At 37.2% G+C, this 16525-nt stretch overlaps 1 protein-coding gene across 1 annotated transcript in view; it reads left to right on the top strand.

Moving 5' to 3' along the window:
• Positions 1 to 16525, top strand: part of LOC100618354 (ethanolaminephosphotransferase 1-like) — a 168936-nt gene that overhangs the window by 151691 nt on the left and 720 nt on the right. Inside the window, exons 9-11 of the mRNA XM_056821071.1 lie at positions 3306 to 3354; positions 7633 to 7813; positions 15289 to 15471. Of these exons, the coding sequence (XP_056677049.1) occupies positions 3306 to 3354; positions 7633 to 7813; positions 15289 to 15471 (413 nt within the window). The remainder of the gene's footprint in view (positions 1 to 3305; positions 3355 to 7632; positions 7814 to 15288; positions 15472 to 16525) is intronic.

Here is a 16525-nt window from a genome sequence, read left to right as displayed (position 1 = left end):
GACTACATCAAACTAAAAAGCTTTTGTACAAACAAAACCAATATAACTAAAATCAGAAGGGAAACAACAAATTGGGAAAAAATCTTCATAGAAACCTCTGACAAAGGTTTAATTACTCATATTTATAATGAGCTAAATCAATTGTACAAAAAATCAAGCCATTCTCCAATTGATAAATGGGCAAGGGAAATGGATAGGCAGTTCTCAGATAAAGAAATCAAAACTATTAACAAGCACATGAAGAAGTGTTCTACATCTCTTATAATCAGAGAGATGCAAATCAAAACAACTCTGAGTATCACCTCACACCTAGCAGATTGGCTAACATAACAGCAAAGGAAAGTAATGAATGCTGGAGGGGATGTGGCAAAGTAGGGACACTAATTCATTGCTGGTGGAGTTGTGAACTGATCCAACCATTCTGGAGGGCAATTTGGAACTATGCCCAAAGGGCGACAAAAGAATATCTACCCTTTGACCCAGCCATAGCACTGCTGGGTCTGTACCCCAAAGAGATAATGGACACAAAGACTTGTACAAGAATATTCATAGCTGCGCTCTTTGTGGTGGCCCAAAACTGGAAAACAAGGGGATGCCCATCAATTGGGGAATGGCTGAACAAACTGTGGTATATGTTGGTGATGGAATACTATTGTGCTAAAAGGAATAATAAAGTGGAGAAGTTCCATGGAGACTGGAACAACCTCCAGGAAGTGATGCAGAGCGAGAGGAGCAGAACCAGGAGAACATTGTACACAGAGACTAATACACTGTGGTATAATCGAACGTAATGGACTTTTCCATTTGTGGCGGTGTAATGTCCCTGAACAACTTGCAGGGATCCAGGAGAAAAAAACACCATTCATAAGCAAAGGATAAACTATGGGAGTGGAAACACCGAGAAAAAGCAACTGCCTGAATACAGAGGTTGAGGGGACATGACAGAGGATAGACTCTAAATGAACACTCTAATGCAAATACTATCAACAAAGCAATGGGTTCAAATCAAGAAAACATCTAATGCCCAGTGGACTTACGCGTCGGCTATGGGGGGTGGGGGGGAGGAAAAGAAAATGATCTATGTCTTTAACGAATAATGCTTGGAAATGATCAAATAAAATATAATTAAAAAAAAAAAAGAATCCAGAATTCTGTCATTTACAAATATCCCTTCCACACTGAAACTTTCTCCCTTGCAGTTTTGATATATCCTAGTCGGTATTAGAAAATAAGTGGGAATTTTGGGGGAGTCTTGTGGAAGCTGCAGATGACACACAAAGGCTCATAGACAACACACAGAAAAAGTTTAGAAATTCAGAAATGCACGCATACCCCAAAATTTACAATAAAGTGCTATAAACACTCCATAAAAGAAAAAGTATTCAGACTGCTTTTCTAGTCTAAAGGGAAGACCAGCCCAAAAATGTTTAAGCAGATTTTTCCAGATCATTGGGGGTGCCGTGTCCCAATCCCCATGTTGTGGAAGAGGTAACTGCCCTTGGATTTAGACTTTCTCATTTTCTTCTCTTGCTACTGAAAAATCAGCCTGATTAACTAGTTTTTTAAACTGTCAGGGTCACAGAATAATGGAACGGTTTCTGAACTGCTGATCCTATTTAGTAATTACTCCATTACCCTGAACTTATGTGAGTTAGGGATAATAATGCTTTCATTACCAATGAAACTTCTACCTTTTGGTAGATGATACTATGCTGATTGCACCAAACCCCCAAAACTACAGTGATTGCACAATATGATCCCTGATTACTCAAAAGAGTTCAGCCAAACAGTCTATCCAGGAAAAGCCAAATGTATGAAAAACGTTCATTGTCCAATCTGTGATGTGCACTTGGAAGTCAAGCCCTTCCAATTAGTCCATCAGTACACAGGCAGATGGACAGTGAGTTGGGCCCAGAATTAACTGAGAGGAAGGGAGTGGGCGATTACACTTGGGAAATTATGCATTTCTTTTAATGCTTCCAAGCTGCTTCCTGGCACAAAAGTCTATCTTTTTATTTTTTAAATAAATCCAAATGTTCTCTGGGTGATGCTACATGTCAGTGAATCTTGAAACGCCACACACAATCCCTGAACTATCAACATTGTGGTTGACCTTTTGGTCAGCGGCACAAGATGGTTGCAGTGTATTTGACCTGCATGCAGGTAGCATAGCATTGAGGATGCATGATCTGCACAGGAGGCAGTCAGGTACTGAGAGGAAAGGGTAATAGGTAGCCACGGAATGTTCAAAGACCACAAAGGAGGTCTTCAGCCAACTGGGTAAAATCCCTCATGGAGAATCTGTGGAAGAAAATGAACGAGGATAACAGAGTGAGAATGATGGATCAAGATGGTAAAAGATTTCACAACAATGAGATCTCAGATCTAGGTCCACCCCAAAGTGTTCCATTAATATGAAGTTCATAATATCAGTTATTTTTAGAATAATTTTTTAGATCCTCCCCACTGTTTTACAGGCTGCCTGCTATCAGCTGGGACAGCTTTCTGTGTTTATACGTGAATTTGGCCACAATTCATAGAGGCAGCTAACTGGCAAGGTGGCTGGAGTGCTGGACTCGAGTAGGAAAGACTTCAAATCCTTCTTTAGGCATTTAACTAGTTGTGTGAGCCTGGGTAAACCATGATCTTAGCTTCAAGTTCCTTACCTAAAAGGACCAACTGAACTTACACTTGTAGAAATGCTCACTATTATAACTGGGGCAATGGATAGAGGGGGGCTGGAAGTCAGGAAGACTCCTCGTTGTGAGTTCACTGTGGTGTCAGACCCTTACTGGCTATGTGACCCTGGGCAAGTCACTTAATCCTGTTGGCCTCAATTTCCTCCTATATATAGGATGAGCTAGAGAAATAAATAACAAATAATTCGGTATCTTCACCAAGAAAACCCCGAGTGGGAGTCATGAAGAGTTGGATGCAACTGAAAACAATTCAGCAAAAATGACAAAGCATTCAGAATAATCCTTCTCTTTGGTGAATGAAAAATCTCGACAACAATGTATAGCTTCTGGGGAAATTTCAACTCTTGACATGTATGTTCATCACAAGGAAAAAGGGACAACTAATTAAAAAAACCATTGCATCCAAACCATGTTAGCTGGCAACATTTCCAGTGCTGCTTTCCTTGTACTCATCACGAAGCTAGAGGTGGAAATGGGATTGAATCCACCCTTGAATTCCCTGGTCAGAGAGCAGAGTATTTCCATTATTATCACTGTGATACAGGCTTTTTCTCATGGGAGCTTAATAATAAATGACCGTTCATAAATCTTCTGTCTGTTTTCCAGCCTGCAGCATTTTCCTTTCTCTTCCACAGACGATGTACAACATCTACACGTAAGTGTGCTTTTCAAGTTAAAAGATAGTAGCTGCTTGGATAAAAACAGTTGCTCATGTCCCAGTCAATATCCTAAACAAATTGAATGCATTACATGTGGAGATTCAGTGTGTTTGGTGAATATTTATTGAATGGAATGCTAGCCTTCTGTGTAGTAGATATGGACATTCACTGTAGCATTTATCCATGAATATTCTCCGGGGGTCAAAAATGTTCAGTTCTTTGACATGAGATCCTGTTTGGGGAGTTGGAGCATGGGATCATCAGGAGAGGCACGTGGTATAAGTGGGGGGAATTTGTAAAATTTGGAGTTGAGAGAGACGTGGGTTAGGGTCCTGCCTCTTTGATTATTCAGGTCTGCAGTGGGACAAATGATTTAATTTCTGAGTCCTAGTTTTCATCTCTGAAATGGGGGAGAGTAACATATGTAATATCTCTCGTAAGGATCTCTTAAGAGAATGTTTGTGATGCCCTTTGCAAACCTTAAGATACTATATTATTATTTTTTAATTAAATTTATTGATTGGTTGATTGATTTAGAATATTTTTCAATGGTTCACTCTCTCCCCTCTTCAATCCACCCTTCCAGTGCTAACAAGTGATTCCATTGAGTTATACATGTATTATTGGTCATATCCTATTTCTATATTATTCATATTTGTAATACAGTATCACTTATTTTCATATTTGCTCTTTATATTTCAGATATAGCTTGATGTCAGTCATCAAACTTGTTCTTTGTTTTTTAGTGTGTCTACACATATATTTAGGGCTGCTACATGGTGCTGTGTATAGAGCACTAGACCTAAAGTCAAGGATACTCATCTTCCTGAGTTCAAATCTAGCCTCAGGCACATATTAGCTGTATGATCCTGAGCAAGTCACTTAACCCTGTTTGCCTCAGTTTCCTTTTCTATAAAATGAGCTGGAGAAGGAGATGGCAAACCATTCCAGTTTCTTTGCCAAGAAAACCTCAAATGGGGCTACAAAGAGTCAGACATGTCTGAAATGATAAACAACAAAACATATATTTGTCATAGGAATCTGCTAAAAATCATGCATTAATAGCACTATTTTATTTAACAATTCATAATATAACACACATTTCTCCTTTTTTGATATGGTTACAAATTTAGCAGCTGATTTTTGTGTGTGTGGTTGTTTTTCTTATCTTTTTGTTCTTGAGTCCCCATATTTCAATACATGTGGAGTAGTTTAAAATTCAGACACATATAAATTATCTTAGATGCCTGAAATGTGTATTTCATAATACTGCAGAGGAACTTTCTTATTCTCAAGAAGCACTAGTTTTCTGAGGAATTAGGAAATGAGAAGAATAAAGACCGACATCTAAACTGAATGTTGTTCCCTTCAACATAGATACCTTCAGAAGTTAGACTCTTGTTTTTAGGAATGTGGCCCCTGCTTTTAAAAAATCTGTGGAATTGCCTGTAGAGCCCTTTGAATTTTGTGAATTTGATCTTTGGAAGCAGTACAGAAGTTACTCTGATGAATTAGGCAGCTAATCTCAAGCTCAGTAATACTGTTTTGGTTCCAATGGGAGTTTGTTACTTTAAAATAATAAAACGAATGTGCATGAACACACATATTTTTATGGTGGGTGTGAACTGATTCTGATGGTCCAATTAAGGAGGCAGAGCCAAGCTGGAAGAGGAGCAGCAAGAAGTATAGTAGCCCCAATCCCCAAGCTCCTCTACAAAGATCTAGAAAACGCACAAGAATAAGTCTTGGTTTGTAATTCCAAGAAAACAAAATCATAATAGTTTTATTTTTCCAGCCTAAAGAGGTATATCAGAAATGGGCAGATCTATGGAAACTGGAGACTGGGTCTAGCTAGGAGAAGAGTGCCCAGAACATCCATGATGTGGACCACTGCAGGAAGAGTTTTCACATCTACAAAAAGGCACCCAGCCTTGCACAGGATGAAACAACAGTTACTCACTCCTAGTTCTGTAGCTCACTACCAAGTTCTGAGGCATATATGCAGGGGAAACAGAGGAGAACACCTGTGTCTAGAGTTGACATTCTAGTAAGTAGAAGTCCTAGGACTTTGGCTGATTAACGAGTAAGGAGCAAGCAGCGACTGTGTGACTCTGACCTCAAGCACAGAGCAGGGTCTCAATTTTATCTCTCAGCCAAGTCTGAAACCTGCAGGGGGATAACCAGGACAAGGATCTTAGACCAAAGAAAAACCTGCAATTTGGTCACTCTGAGCCATTATAGCTTTCCAGCTGGCTGATGGTAACTGAGTCTAGCAGCAGGCTACAAGTAAATACTAATAAACAATTTATTGTCTACTGTGTCACACACTGTGCTACTTGCTAGAGATACAGAGAAAGTCAAAACACAGTCTGCACTTCAGAAACTCACAATCCACTAGAACTGCACCAGAGGTAGGTCCACAGGTGTATTGCCCAGACCCCAGTCCATGACAGGAGCTTGTGGAACTCAGATAAGGAGGGCTGTGTTCAGATTTTGACCTGGATCAAACTATGCTGGGAGCAACTAAAGCTTGCAAGCACTCAGCAGGGGCTGGCTCTGAGGTTCTGGGATGGCACAACATTCAACATCCTCAGAAAAGCCACAAGAGGACCCAAGATGTCACAAACCAAGCTGTGACATTCCCTTCAGAAGTTCACGGAGCCTAGTCCTAACCTCAAGTCTGAAGTCAAGAGTAGACTAGAGTAGCATGGAAAAATAAGTAGTATAAGCATTAAAAAAAAAAGAATACAAGAAAAAAAGATTTCTACAAGAAACAGTATTCATTCCTTTTAAAAACACTAGAAAGCAAGGAAATAAATGAATCTTTCCTTACTATGATAAGTCTATCTAAAACCAAGATCAAGCATTATCTATAATAATAGCAATAAATTTTCCAATAAAATCAGGAATAAAGGAAGGATACCTATTTTCGCTTATTATTATTCAAAGTAATGCTAGAAATGCTAGCTATAGCAATAAGAAATATAAATTGAAGGAATAAAGGTAAAAAGACAAAATGATCACTCATTTTTTCAGATGAATTAATGGTTTAGAGAACCCAAGAGAATCAACTAAAGGTTAATAACTAAAGTTAATTAATTTTAGTAGGGTTGTAGTATATGAATAAAACCCCATAAATCATTATCACTTCTATATATAATCCAATAGGAAGTGATAGAAAGAGAAATTCTATTATAATAATTATGGAAAATAAGTATTTGAAGGTCTGCTTGCCAAGTCACATAGTAAATAATAATAGGAAATACTCTTTACCCAAATAAAGACAGGTCCAAATAATTGGATAATACCAATTTATTTTATAATTTATATGAAAATTGTAAATTTATTTAAGTTTATTTACTTATATTAAATTTTATAATTCATCTTAAAATGATTAATTCCTGGGTAGGCTGAGCAAATATAATGAAATGACAATATTACCTAAATTAATTTCTTCATTGCCATGACAATCAAACTACCAGAGGATTTTATTGAGCTAGGAAAAAATAACATAATTCATTTGAAGTAACAAAAGGTCAAGAATCTCAAGAGAAATAATGAAAAAAATGCGAAGGAAGAAGACCTAGCATTAACAGGTCTCCAACTATACTACAAAACAGTAATCCTCACAATAATTTGGGGCTGGTTAAGAAATAAAAAATGTTGATTGATAAAGCAGATTAGGGACACAATAGGCAATGAATAATAATCTGATACATCCAAAGATTATAGTAGAACCCACTATTAAAAAAAAAACCCATTGGAAAACTGGAAAGCATTCTAGCAGAAACTAGGTATAAACCAACATTTTATTCTGCGTAGAAAGATAATCCAAAATGGCTACATATCTTAGATCTAAAAGGTGACAGTACATAGCTAGTTAATTAGTAACACCTTATACAAATCAATTTCTCTAGGCTACAGTTTCCTAAATTAGGATATGGAACTCAATATTTTCTATGGTCTCTTCTAGCTCTGAGTTCTATGATAGTATGTTTTTCTAGGTTTTTATAACCGAATTACTTAAATTTGTCTATCCATGTGATGTACATAAAACTTCCATATTAAATAGAATATTTGGTTAACCCTTATTTTCTAGATGAAGCTCAAAGTGTTTAATTGACTTATCAAGGGTCAAGAGCTCATTAATAGTAGAGTCCAGAATTCAGGTCTCAGCCTAAGTTCTCTAACTCTAAGCCCTGCTCTATCCCCAATGCCATCCAACTGAGGCGAGATATCATTAAAGTCAACTTTTGTACTTTTATGTGTTGTAGGGCATACCAGAAGAAAACACTGAAGAAGGATTCTTTGTATGAAGCTTTGCTGCCTTTGGTGTCTCCTACCCTCTTGTTTTCCCTCCTGACTATTTGGGTGACTTTATCTCCATGTGATATATTAATCAAGCAGCCCAGATTGTTTTTATTTATGGTGGGCGTTGCCTTCTCCAGTGTTGCTGTAAGTATCTAAAAGATTTACAAATGTATAGTTTGGGAGAGAGCATGCATCCAAAATGGCCTTCGGAATTCTCTAACTAGTCTTGCTTTTGTCTAAAAGGGACCCCGTAAGCCTTATGCATTTAATATCTAGAGTCTTTTTGAAATGGCATCAGTTCAAGTCCTACTTGGAGACAAGAGATGTCTTAGGTATATGTCTTTTTGATTTTCCTCCCAACCTTGGTGATTTTGCTCAAGTAGTAAAATAATAATAATAGTGATAATTTATAACTAATATTCATAGAGGGCTTCATAGAGCACTGTGCTAAGCACTTTACAATTATCATCTCATTTGATGGTGCTATTATTAATCCTCATTTTACAGATGGGGAAACTGAGGAAAACAGATCAGTATATGCTGAGATGATTCTTAGACTTAAAGTGCCCAGACCCCGAACCTGATTAGCTCCTTTTGGGCATGTAGACACAACTTTGTGTAGAGGATTCAGTGGGACAGACTCTGAATTTGGTGGCACTGATATATTGGCTTATTATTTTTAAGTGGTTGTCTGCCAGCAAGCATTTGTTAAATGCTTACTATGTACTAAAGGTGGGAAATGTAAAGGAAAGCAAGAAATACAGTCCCTGCTTTCAAGAAACACACATTTTAATCAGAAGAGACAGCATGTACATACAAGATGTGCATACCAGAATTATACAGTGTAAATGGAAGGTAATATCAGAGAAAGGACACCAGCAGCAGGAGAGATTAGGAAATGTCTCCTGTTGGAGGTAAGACTTGAGCTGAGTCTTGAAGAAAGACAGGAAATCCAGGAGGTAGGAGAGCATTCTAGGCCGGGGGCATGGCTATTGCAAAGGCATGGAATTAGTAGGAGTGGTATATGTGAGGCACAGCAAGTTAGCTAGCATAGCTGTATTATAGAATATGTGGAGAGGAGTTGAATATTAGCAAAATGTGATGCTTTAATTTTCTTTGCTTGCCTTACATAATTGGCAAGGGCATCCTTGTAGGGAAAAGTAATTTAGAAGAGTTTTCATTTAAAAATGACATTTTTACCTGAATTTTATCAATATAAGAATCTCTTGGTAAGGCAATCTCTTGACCTGTGTAGATCAGCTCTGTGATTTTTCATCATGGAAGAAAGAAAATAAACCTTAAATTACCTGAATAAGAGCTGTGGTACTATTGAAGGAAACATTATTTATTATGAATTTCTTGATGTAGAATTATTTGGATCTTTGCCTACACCATCAAAATGGAAGTCATATTGAAAAACAAACACAACGAGGAAAAGAACCAGGTCCTTGGTTCCCTGTTCCCCCAAACCCCAGATTCTTTGGAATTCACAGATCCTTAATGTTTGGGTTTGGACCTGCCAAGTTCCAAATAGATTCTAGGGAATACTGGAGAAATAGGAATGTCTGTTCTCCTACATCTTTCCATTTTCTCCAGTGAAAACAATTGTTGAATGCATGAAGTGAATGAAAATATTTTGGAAGGAACCAGGAATTGTTATGGCATTGGGAAGGGTTAGAGAAGAGATGGGAAACTTCGGTCTCTTAGAACTTTTGACTCTGACAGCTAGAGATATATTATACCTAACTGAAAATATGCATTTTCACATATAATCAGTTTTAAAATTTTGCAGAAGTAACATTCATAGAAAATGATACAAAAATAAAAAACCACAAATATTGACAAGTTGAATCTGTGGGAAATAAGGGATTAGATTCCTGTGACCATCAAAAATTGTCATCTTTCCCAAGAGGTTCCTAATAATACACAAATTATTAGTTCTCATAACATGCACTTTTCCTAACATAGTAACCATGAAATGCAACACCAAAATAAAATTGGTAACATGCAAAACAGTTTTTCTTACTAGTAATTCACTAGAATTCTATGATCTTTTGTGCTAGCATCTCAATAAAAAGCATTGATTCTAGACAATATTAACTTTTTGTAACTCTTGAAATCTACAATACCATGAACACTGTACAACAAATAAAATTCCTAAAACAAAAACTTTTAAAAACATTAATGTTACCTTCCACATTGTCAGGTGGTAGTGTTAGAGTGTTGTACTATATACTAAATTGATGTAACTCTCTCTATCTTGGTTGCTGTCTAAAAACCAAAGGAGAGGTTGCTAAGACTTTAGTAACTACTGTTGGAAGGTGCTGTGACTCTAAGGTCCCGATATCACCTCTGACACTCTTTCTGCCTCAGTTTCCTTCTCTGGAAGGTAGATAATAATAATACCTACCTCAGGGTTATTGAGTGGATACAATGATATAATATTTTAAAATGCTGTATATTATTATATATGATAGTTATTATTAATTCCACTTCATTTTTAAAAATTTTGTTAGAGAGAAAAGTTTTTATTTGTAAAACTAGGCACTTGGAAAATATGTTGATGAGGGCCAGGCCATTCTTATTGAGGAAAGTAATTTAGAAGTTTTCATTTAATTAATCACCATTTCTTTGTTTTCATTTCTTGTTCAAATATGCTCTGGAACCTACCTTTCCAAGATTGTTCATTTCCCAACTCTTCAATTTCTGTTTTTTTATTTTAAAGGTATTTTATTTTACAAATTATATGTAATAACAAATTTCCACATAAGTTTTATGAAGTTATATGATCCAAATCATCTCCCTCCCTCCTTTTCCTCCTCCTTCTTAGAGCCGGCAAGCAATTCTATATGGGTTATACATATATTATCATACAAAACATATTTCCATATTGTTCATTTTTTAAAAGAATAATTATATGAAACCAAACCCCCCAAATAAAACCCCACACAATCTGAAGTGAAAAATCATATGCTTTAATTGGCATTCTGACTCTCAACAATTCGTTTTCTGGAGGTGAATAGCATTCTTAGCCATAAGTCCCTCAAATCCAACTTTTCAATTTCTGACTGGAGTATCATCATTTTTCTTGGTAAATAACATTTGGCTGCTTTCATGCTTGAATTAAACTAATTAAGGTATGGTAGCTGAAATCATGTTTCCAAGTTAGAAAAAAATCACATTTCCCTTCAAATTTCTGGTTCTGGCCACTTGTTCCTAATTATATTTCCTGTGGAGGCTGAATATATGTTGTCATGGCAATTATTCTTCTCCTAGAAATTCTGACATTTAGAATTTCCTTATTTTTACCCAGTAGCAAATAATGGCACATGTGTTGTTCTAGCATCAATATTTCCTTTTCATAGTATGAGAATTATGGATAAGTTAAAATTTACCTTTGACCAGATATTTGTTTCTTGATATCTTAAAGAAAAAAAAGAACACATAAAAGGTTGGTCATCTTGTGATGGTTAATAGTAGCTGAGATAGTCTTAATCCCTTTACTCATAATCATCCCCTTCTTCTCTGGCATTTATGGCCCATTATAGGCTCCTTTGCTTATACTGTTAAACATGCTCAGATATTCCTCTTTAAAAAGTCCATTTTCATGATTGTGATGCTCTTGCTAGCTACTATTTTCAAGTCCTTTAACCTCTTCCTCACTCGGGTTCCCAGGACTGTTGTGAAAATCAAATGTTCTATTTTTAAAGCACTTAGCATAGTGCCGGGCACATATTAGGTGCTTAATAAATATTCCTTCCCTTCCTTCTTTATCCCCTCTTCTTCCCTCCCCTTCTTTCTTAAAACATGTAGCTCCTACTGCTCTGCTCCCATTTCACAGAATCACATATAACTATGAAATACCTGAGTTGGAAGGGACTTTGGGGGCTCCCTTATGGAACCTGTATGTGAACAAGAACCTTTTCTAAGTGCAAGGGATCATCTAACCTTCACTTGAAGACCTCTTGGAGGTGGGGGTTGGCAGTGGAACTTATTACTACTTGAGTCAGTCCATTCTACTTTTGTTAAACTATTTTTAGGAGTATTTCCCTTAAGTAAAGTCTAATCTATCTCTGCAATTCATATCTATCCTTCCTAATTATGCTCTGTGGTGCTGAACAGACCAGGGCTTATCTTTCCTCCAGGTGATAGATCTTCAGATACTTGAAGATACATAACATGCTCCTTAGACTTCCCTTTCCCATACTAGTCAATTCCATTTCCTTAAACTTATCTACATGTGATATGATTTTGAGGCTCTTCAGCTTTCTATATTTCCTCCTTTCCAGGTGTTCTTCAGTTTATCCATCTATTTTGTAGACTGTGACCCCCAGAACTGAACACTTTCTGGATATTATTCTAAATTTATCTTGATTTAGATTAAGATTAATTTATTTAAAGATTGAATCAGCTTTTTTTGGCTGCTATGTCATACTGCTGACTCATAATGAGCTTGTGTGGCATTCAAAGTCACCAATCTTTTTTCAGCTGAACTTCTATATATCCCCCCTGTGAAGTTGATTTTTTGAACTCAGATTGAAGAAATTATCTTTGTCCCTGTCCACCCACTCCCTTTTTGAATACCTGTAATCTGACTCCCACAGTCACCATTCTAACAAAAACTGTTGTTATAAATGTCTCCAATAACTTTTTTTGCCAAATCAATGGACTTTTCTCAGCATTTACAAAATTTATCTTCCAAAGTAGATGACCAAGAAGCAGATTAGATGATACTTATATAACTAAAAAATGAATTTCTATACTACCGAAAATCATTGTCATTCATTATTTCTTTTCTGCTATGTGTTCATTAAGTTGCAATTGTTCCTGCTTACAGTACCAAGTTAGTAACACTCAGTTATCTGTACTGATGATGGGCACAGTTAGTATAGATAAGCCAACTCATGGATAATTTCCAAACTTCATATCAATTACTGGCTTCAATTTCATTGTTCTCTTCAATCTTTTATCAGAGTTGCAAAACAATAGTAAAAGAAGCTGCTAAAAGTCAGGCACCTGGAGAGGGGGGAAGAAAAAAAAAACAAAGGACATAAATAATTGTGAAAAAATCACATGATTATTCATCCCTTGAATAACTGAGAGTTGATTCTTTACATGCTCAATATCATGAATATAGAACTAGAAGGGACAGCAGAGGGAATCTAGGTCCAGAAACTGTCCCAGAGAGACCAAATGACTTTCCAAGTTCTCATAAGCCGGAAGTGGAAAAGCCAGAAATTGAATCCAGGTCCCATTACTGCAATCTTAGTACCTTTTGATTAGTTCTTTGAGGGTCATTAAGCATATGACATTAAGTTTTCCCAAACATCTATTTATATAACTTTCTTCATAGATCATGTATTTGTGGGACTTGCATAGATTTTAGGAGCACATCTTGGATCTCTTTCCTTTGGCCTTGCTGCATACCAGTTGTCTTTAGGATATAGGCATTTCCTCTGGCCACAGAGTGTCAACCTTATTAGTCTTGTTCTCCACCATTTTTTTTCATCTATTCTAGAGGTCAGACAGTGAAATGCTGTCCATTGGGAAGTATTCCCCCTTGACCTCCCCACTTTCTGAGACTAGGATTCCCAGCTCTCTCTTCTAGGCTGTAGTGGCAATTCGTGGACTGTTGATCAACCTGGAAACATAAACTTGACTACTTTCCAACCTAGGTTGGTTTGCCCTTCTTAGGCAACCTGTTAGACCTCAATGCCCAAGATTCACCATATATATACCAAACTTATTAGAGAAAGTCAATCAACTGACTTTAGACCTATTGAAGCTCAAAATTCCTGAAGTGAAGTGATTGGTTCTTAGAAGAGTGGTAAGTGCTAGGCAATGTGGATTAAGTGACTTGTCCAGGATCACACAGTTAGGAAGTGTCTGAGGCTGAAGTTAATTCTAACATTCACCTGATTTCTAGCTTGGCTCCTTAGGGGCTCTAGAGAATTTCCCCTTGGGAGAGTGATAGAGTTGGGACTTTCTCTCCTGATTGGATCAAGACCTCCCACCTACAGTGCATTCCCTCTTGTGTATTTTCTGATATGTTCTAATCTGTATAACTTCTCCAACTTCTCACTATGTGCTGGGATAATTGGGTTTACATACTTTTTGCCATTTGGGATGGTGTTTTGTATAAAATTTTATGATAAGAGGCCAAGCCTATGAGTAGATAGGCTCAAAAGCTGCTGGCTTCCCTGGTCACTCTACCATGAGGGAGAAGGTCCTGCAAGCTTACATCTGCCCAAGCCTAGGGTTGCCCTAACCCTCTCGAGCTGAGTATGGGGAGGAGGCTCAACTAATTTAATCCCCTTTTGCCACATTTTTCTCATCTATAAAATGAAGGAGTAGATTGTTAGTCCCCTTTCTTCTCTAAATTGATAAGATTTCTTCTTGAAGTTCCAAGGTAGACATTTTAATTTTTATTATGAAGACAAAAAAATAGGAAGTGTAGACTACATCATTCAGCCCTTTTTCTTCTTGTTTCCTCCAAGTTTCAAATACTCACAGTTCTTAATGGATTGAATCCTTTTAGACCTACAGTTGGGCTTAATATATTACTTCACTCCAATCTTCCTTGGAATCTGATACTGAAAACAGAAAATTGGCTTCATTCAACCACCATAGCTGCTGTGCTTCTAGCCTTTGTCACCTTTCCCCCAAGTGTGTAGGGGTCCTTGCCCATTGGGAGGCTGGTGCTTTCTGTACTTTTTGTAGGTACTTTGGGGTTTGGAGAGTGTTCAGTACATTGGAGACAGCATCACTAATAGGAAGAAAGCTCAATATTAAGTTCAATGAGAAGTGTCCCTACTTAGGTGAAAAGGAGGTTGGTGGGAGTAGTAGTACTAGTGGTGAAGTGAGTAAGAGTGGTGGGTCTGGAGTCAGAAAGACTCATTTTCATGAATTCAAATCTAGCCTCAGCATTAGTCCCTTTATGACCCTGGGCAAGTCACTTAACCCCATTTCCCTCAGTTTCTCATTTGTAAAATGAACTGGAGAAGGAAATGGCAAACCACTCTAGTATCTTTGCCAAGAAAACCCCAAATGGGGTCCTGAAGAGTCAGACACCACTGAAATGACTGAACAGTGACACTAAACTGAACTGGCTAGTCCCTCTTGAAGTATTACATTGACAAAGCTTTCCTAGTTTAGCTCTAAGCAGGAAGCTTATTGCTTATCATTTACTTGTGAAAGGTCTGAATAAAAGGAATAAGGGCAAAAATTCGGAAATAAATTTAAAAGGCATTGAGAAAGACTGTTTAAAAAGAGACAAGAGGCCAATTTAATAAAATGCATTCATTCCACTAAGCACTACTATATATAAGTATATACACATATCTATACATGCATGATGTGTGTATGTATGTCCCTGGCGGCACAGAAGGATAAGTGGCATGTCCCATTAAACTGCACCCTAGGATCTCATCCAGGTTTTCTAGTCCTCAGAATAGGAAGGTGGGAGGATTAGAATTGGAGAGAAGGAAGTCTGGGGGGAGACTTGGTCAGGAAGAGCAGGAAACCTAATAGATAACATTAACTTTGAACATGCTTCCTGTCGACAACTTTGGCTTCCCTGTCTGCCTTTACAATGGGACTATTTTCTCTCATTGCAACAGTGCAGAGTGATCATCTGCCAGATGAGCAACACCAGATCCGAATCATTCCACAGCCTCCTGTTTCCACTGGCCCTTGTGGTCTTCGCAGCAGTCACTGGGCTTCTTGGGAAACTGGAGGAATCAGCGTTCATGGCCTTCACTGCCTTACTCACATTGGCTCACGTGCACTATGGAGTGTGTGTGGTAAATATCTCATCTTTCTGTTGAATGGTCTTTCCTTGCAATAGTAAATTAAAAGTGGGACAGCTAGGTCACTTGGTAGATGGAGCACCAGATCTGGAGATGGAAGGTCCTGTGTTCAAATCTAGCCTCAGATTTCTTGAATTACTCCTTTTAACATATGAATTATTCAGGATATAAATTCATATATCCTTTATCATTCATATTATTTATGTATAATATATAAAATGTTATTCACATATTATGTATAACATATATATGATTTATATGTAACAGAAGCAATTATTTACAGGATTGGCTAAAATATTTAGAGAAAAATGAAGATTGAAAAAAATCCGCCATTTCCCAAACAACCAATCAAAAAATACTGATTATGGGGGCAGTTGGGTAGCTCAGTGGATTAAGAGTCAGGCCTAGAGATGGGAGGTCCTAGGTTCAAATCTGGCCTCAGACACTTCCCAGCTATATGACCCTGGGCAAGTCACTTAACCCCTATTGCCTAGCCCTTACCACTCTTCTGTCTTGAAACCAATACACAGTATTGACTCCAAGATGGAAGATAAGGGTTTTTATAAAAAAAATACTGATTACATATCAACTCTGTGCCAGGTACTCTGCTAAGCAAAAAAAGAGGCAGATGTCCTTGCATTTGGGAAACTCGTTATTAATGGGCAAATGAGCAAATATTGCCCAAAGTAGCCTAAAATTTCAGAACACAACTCCTAAATTTTTATGTGACTTATTTTTAAATGGCTTTGTGTTTTATGCTTCTATATAATATGGGAATAACATAAAAAACAGTGGTCATAGGATTAAAGATTTAGAACTTATAAAGATCTTAGAGGCCACCAAGTCATAAGGTCATAGGTTTAGAGCTAGAAGGGACCTTAGATGCTATAGAATCCAAATTTCTCTTTCTACTGATGGTTCTGTGAGGTTAAATTATTTGTGTAATCTCACATATTAAATCAGGGCCCAACATGGGATTTGAACCCAGGTCTTCTTGACTTCAATTGTAGTATTTTACTGACTCTACCATGCTGATCTTTATGTTAGC

This window comes from Monodelphis domestica, chromosome 3 (assembly GCF_027887165.1).
Source record: "Monodelphis domestica isolate mMonDom1 chromosome 3, mMonDom1.pri, whole genome shotgun sequence".
Taxonomy (NCBI): domain Eukaryota; kingdom Metazoa; phylum Chordata; class Mammalia; order Didelphimorphia; family Didelphidae; genus Monodelphis; species Monodelphis domestica.
The sequence above is the reverse complement of the archived record's forward strand: the minus strand, read 5'-3'. Positions and strand labels throughout refer to the sequence as shown.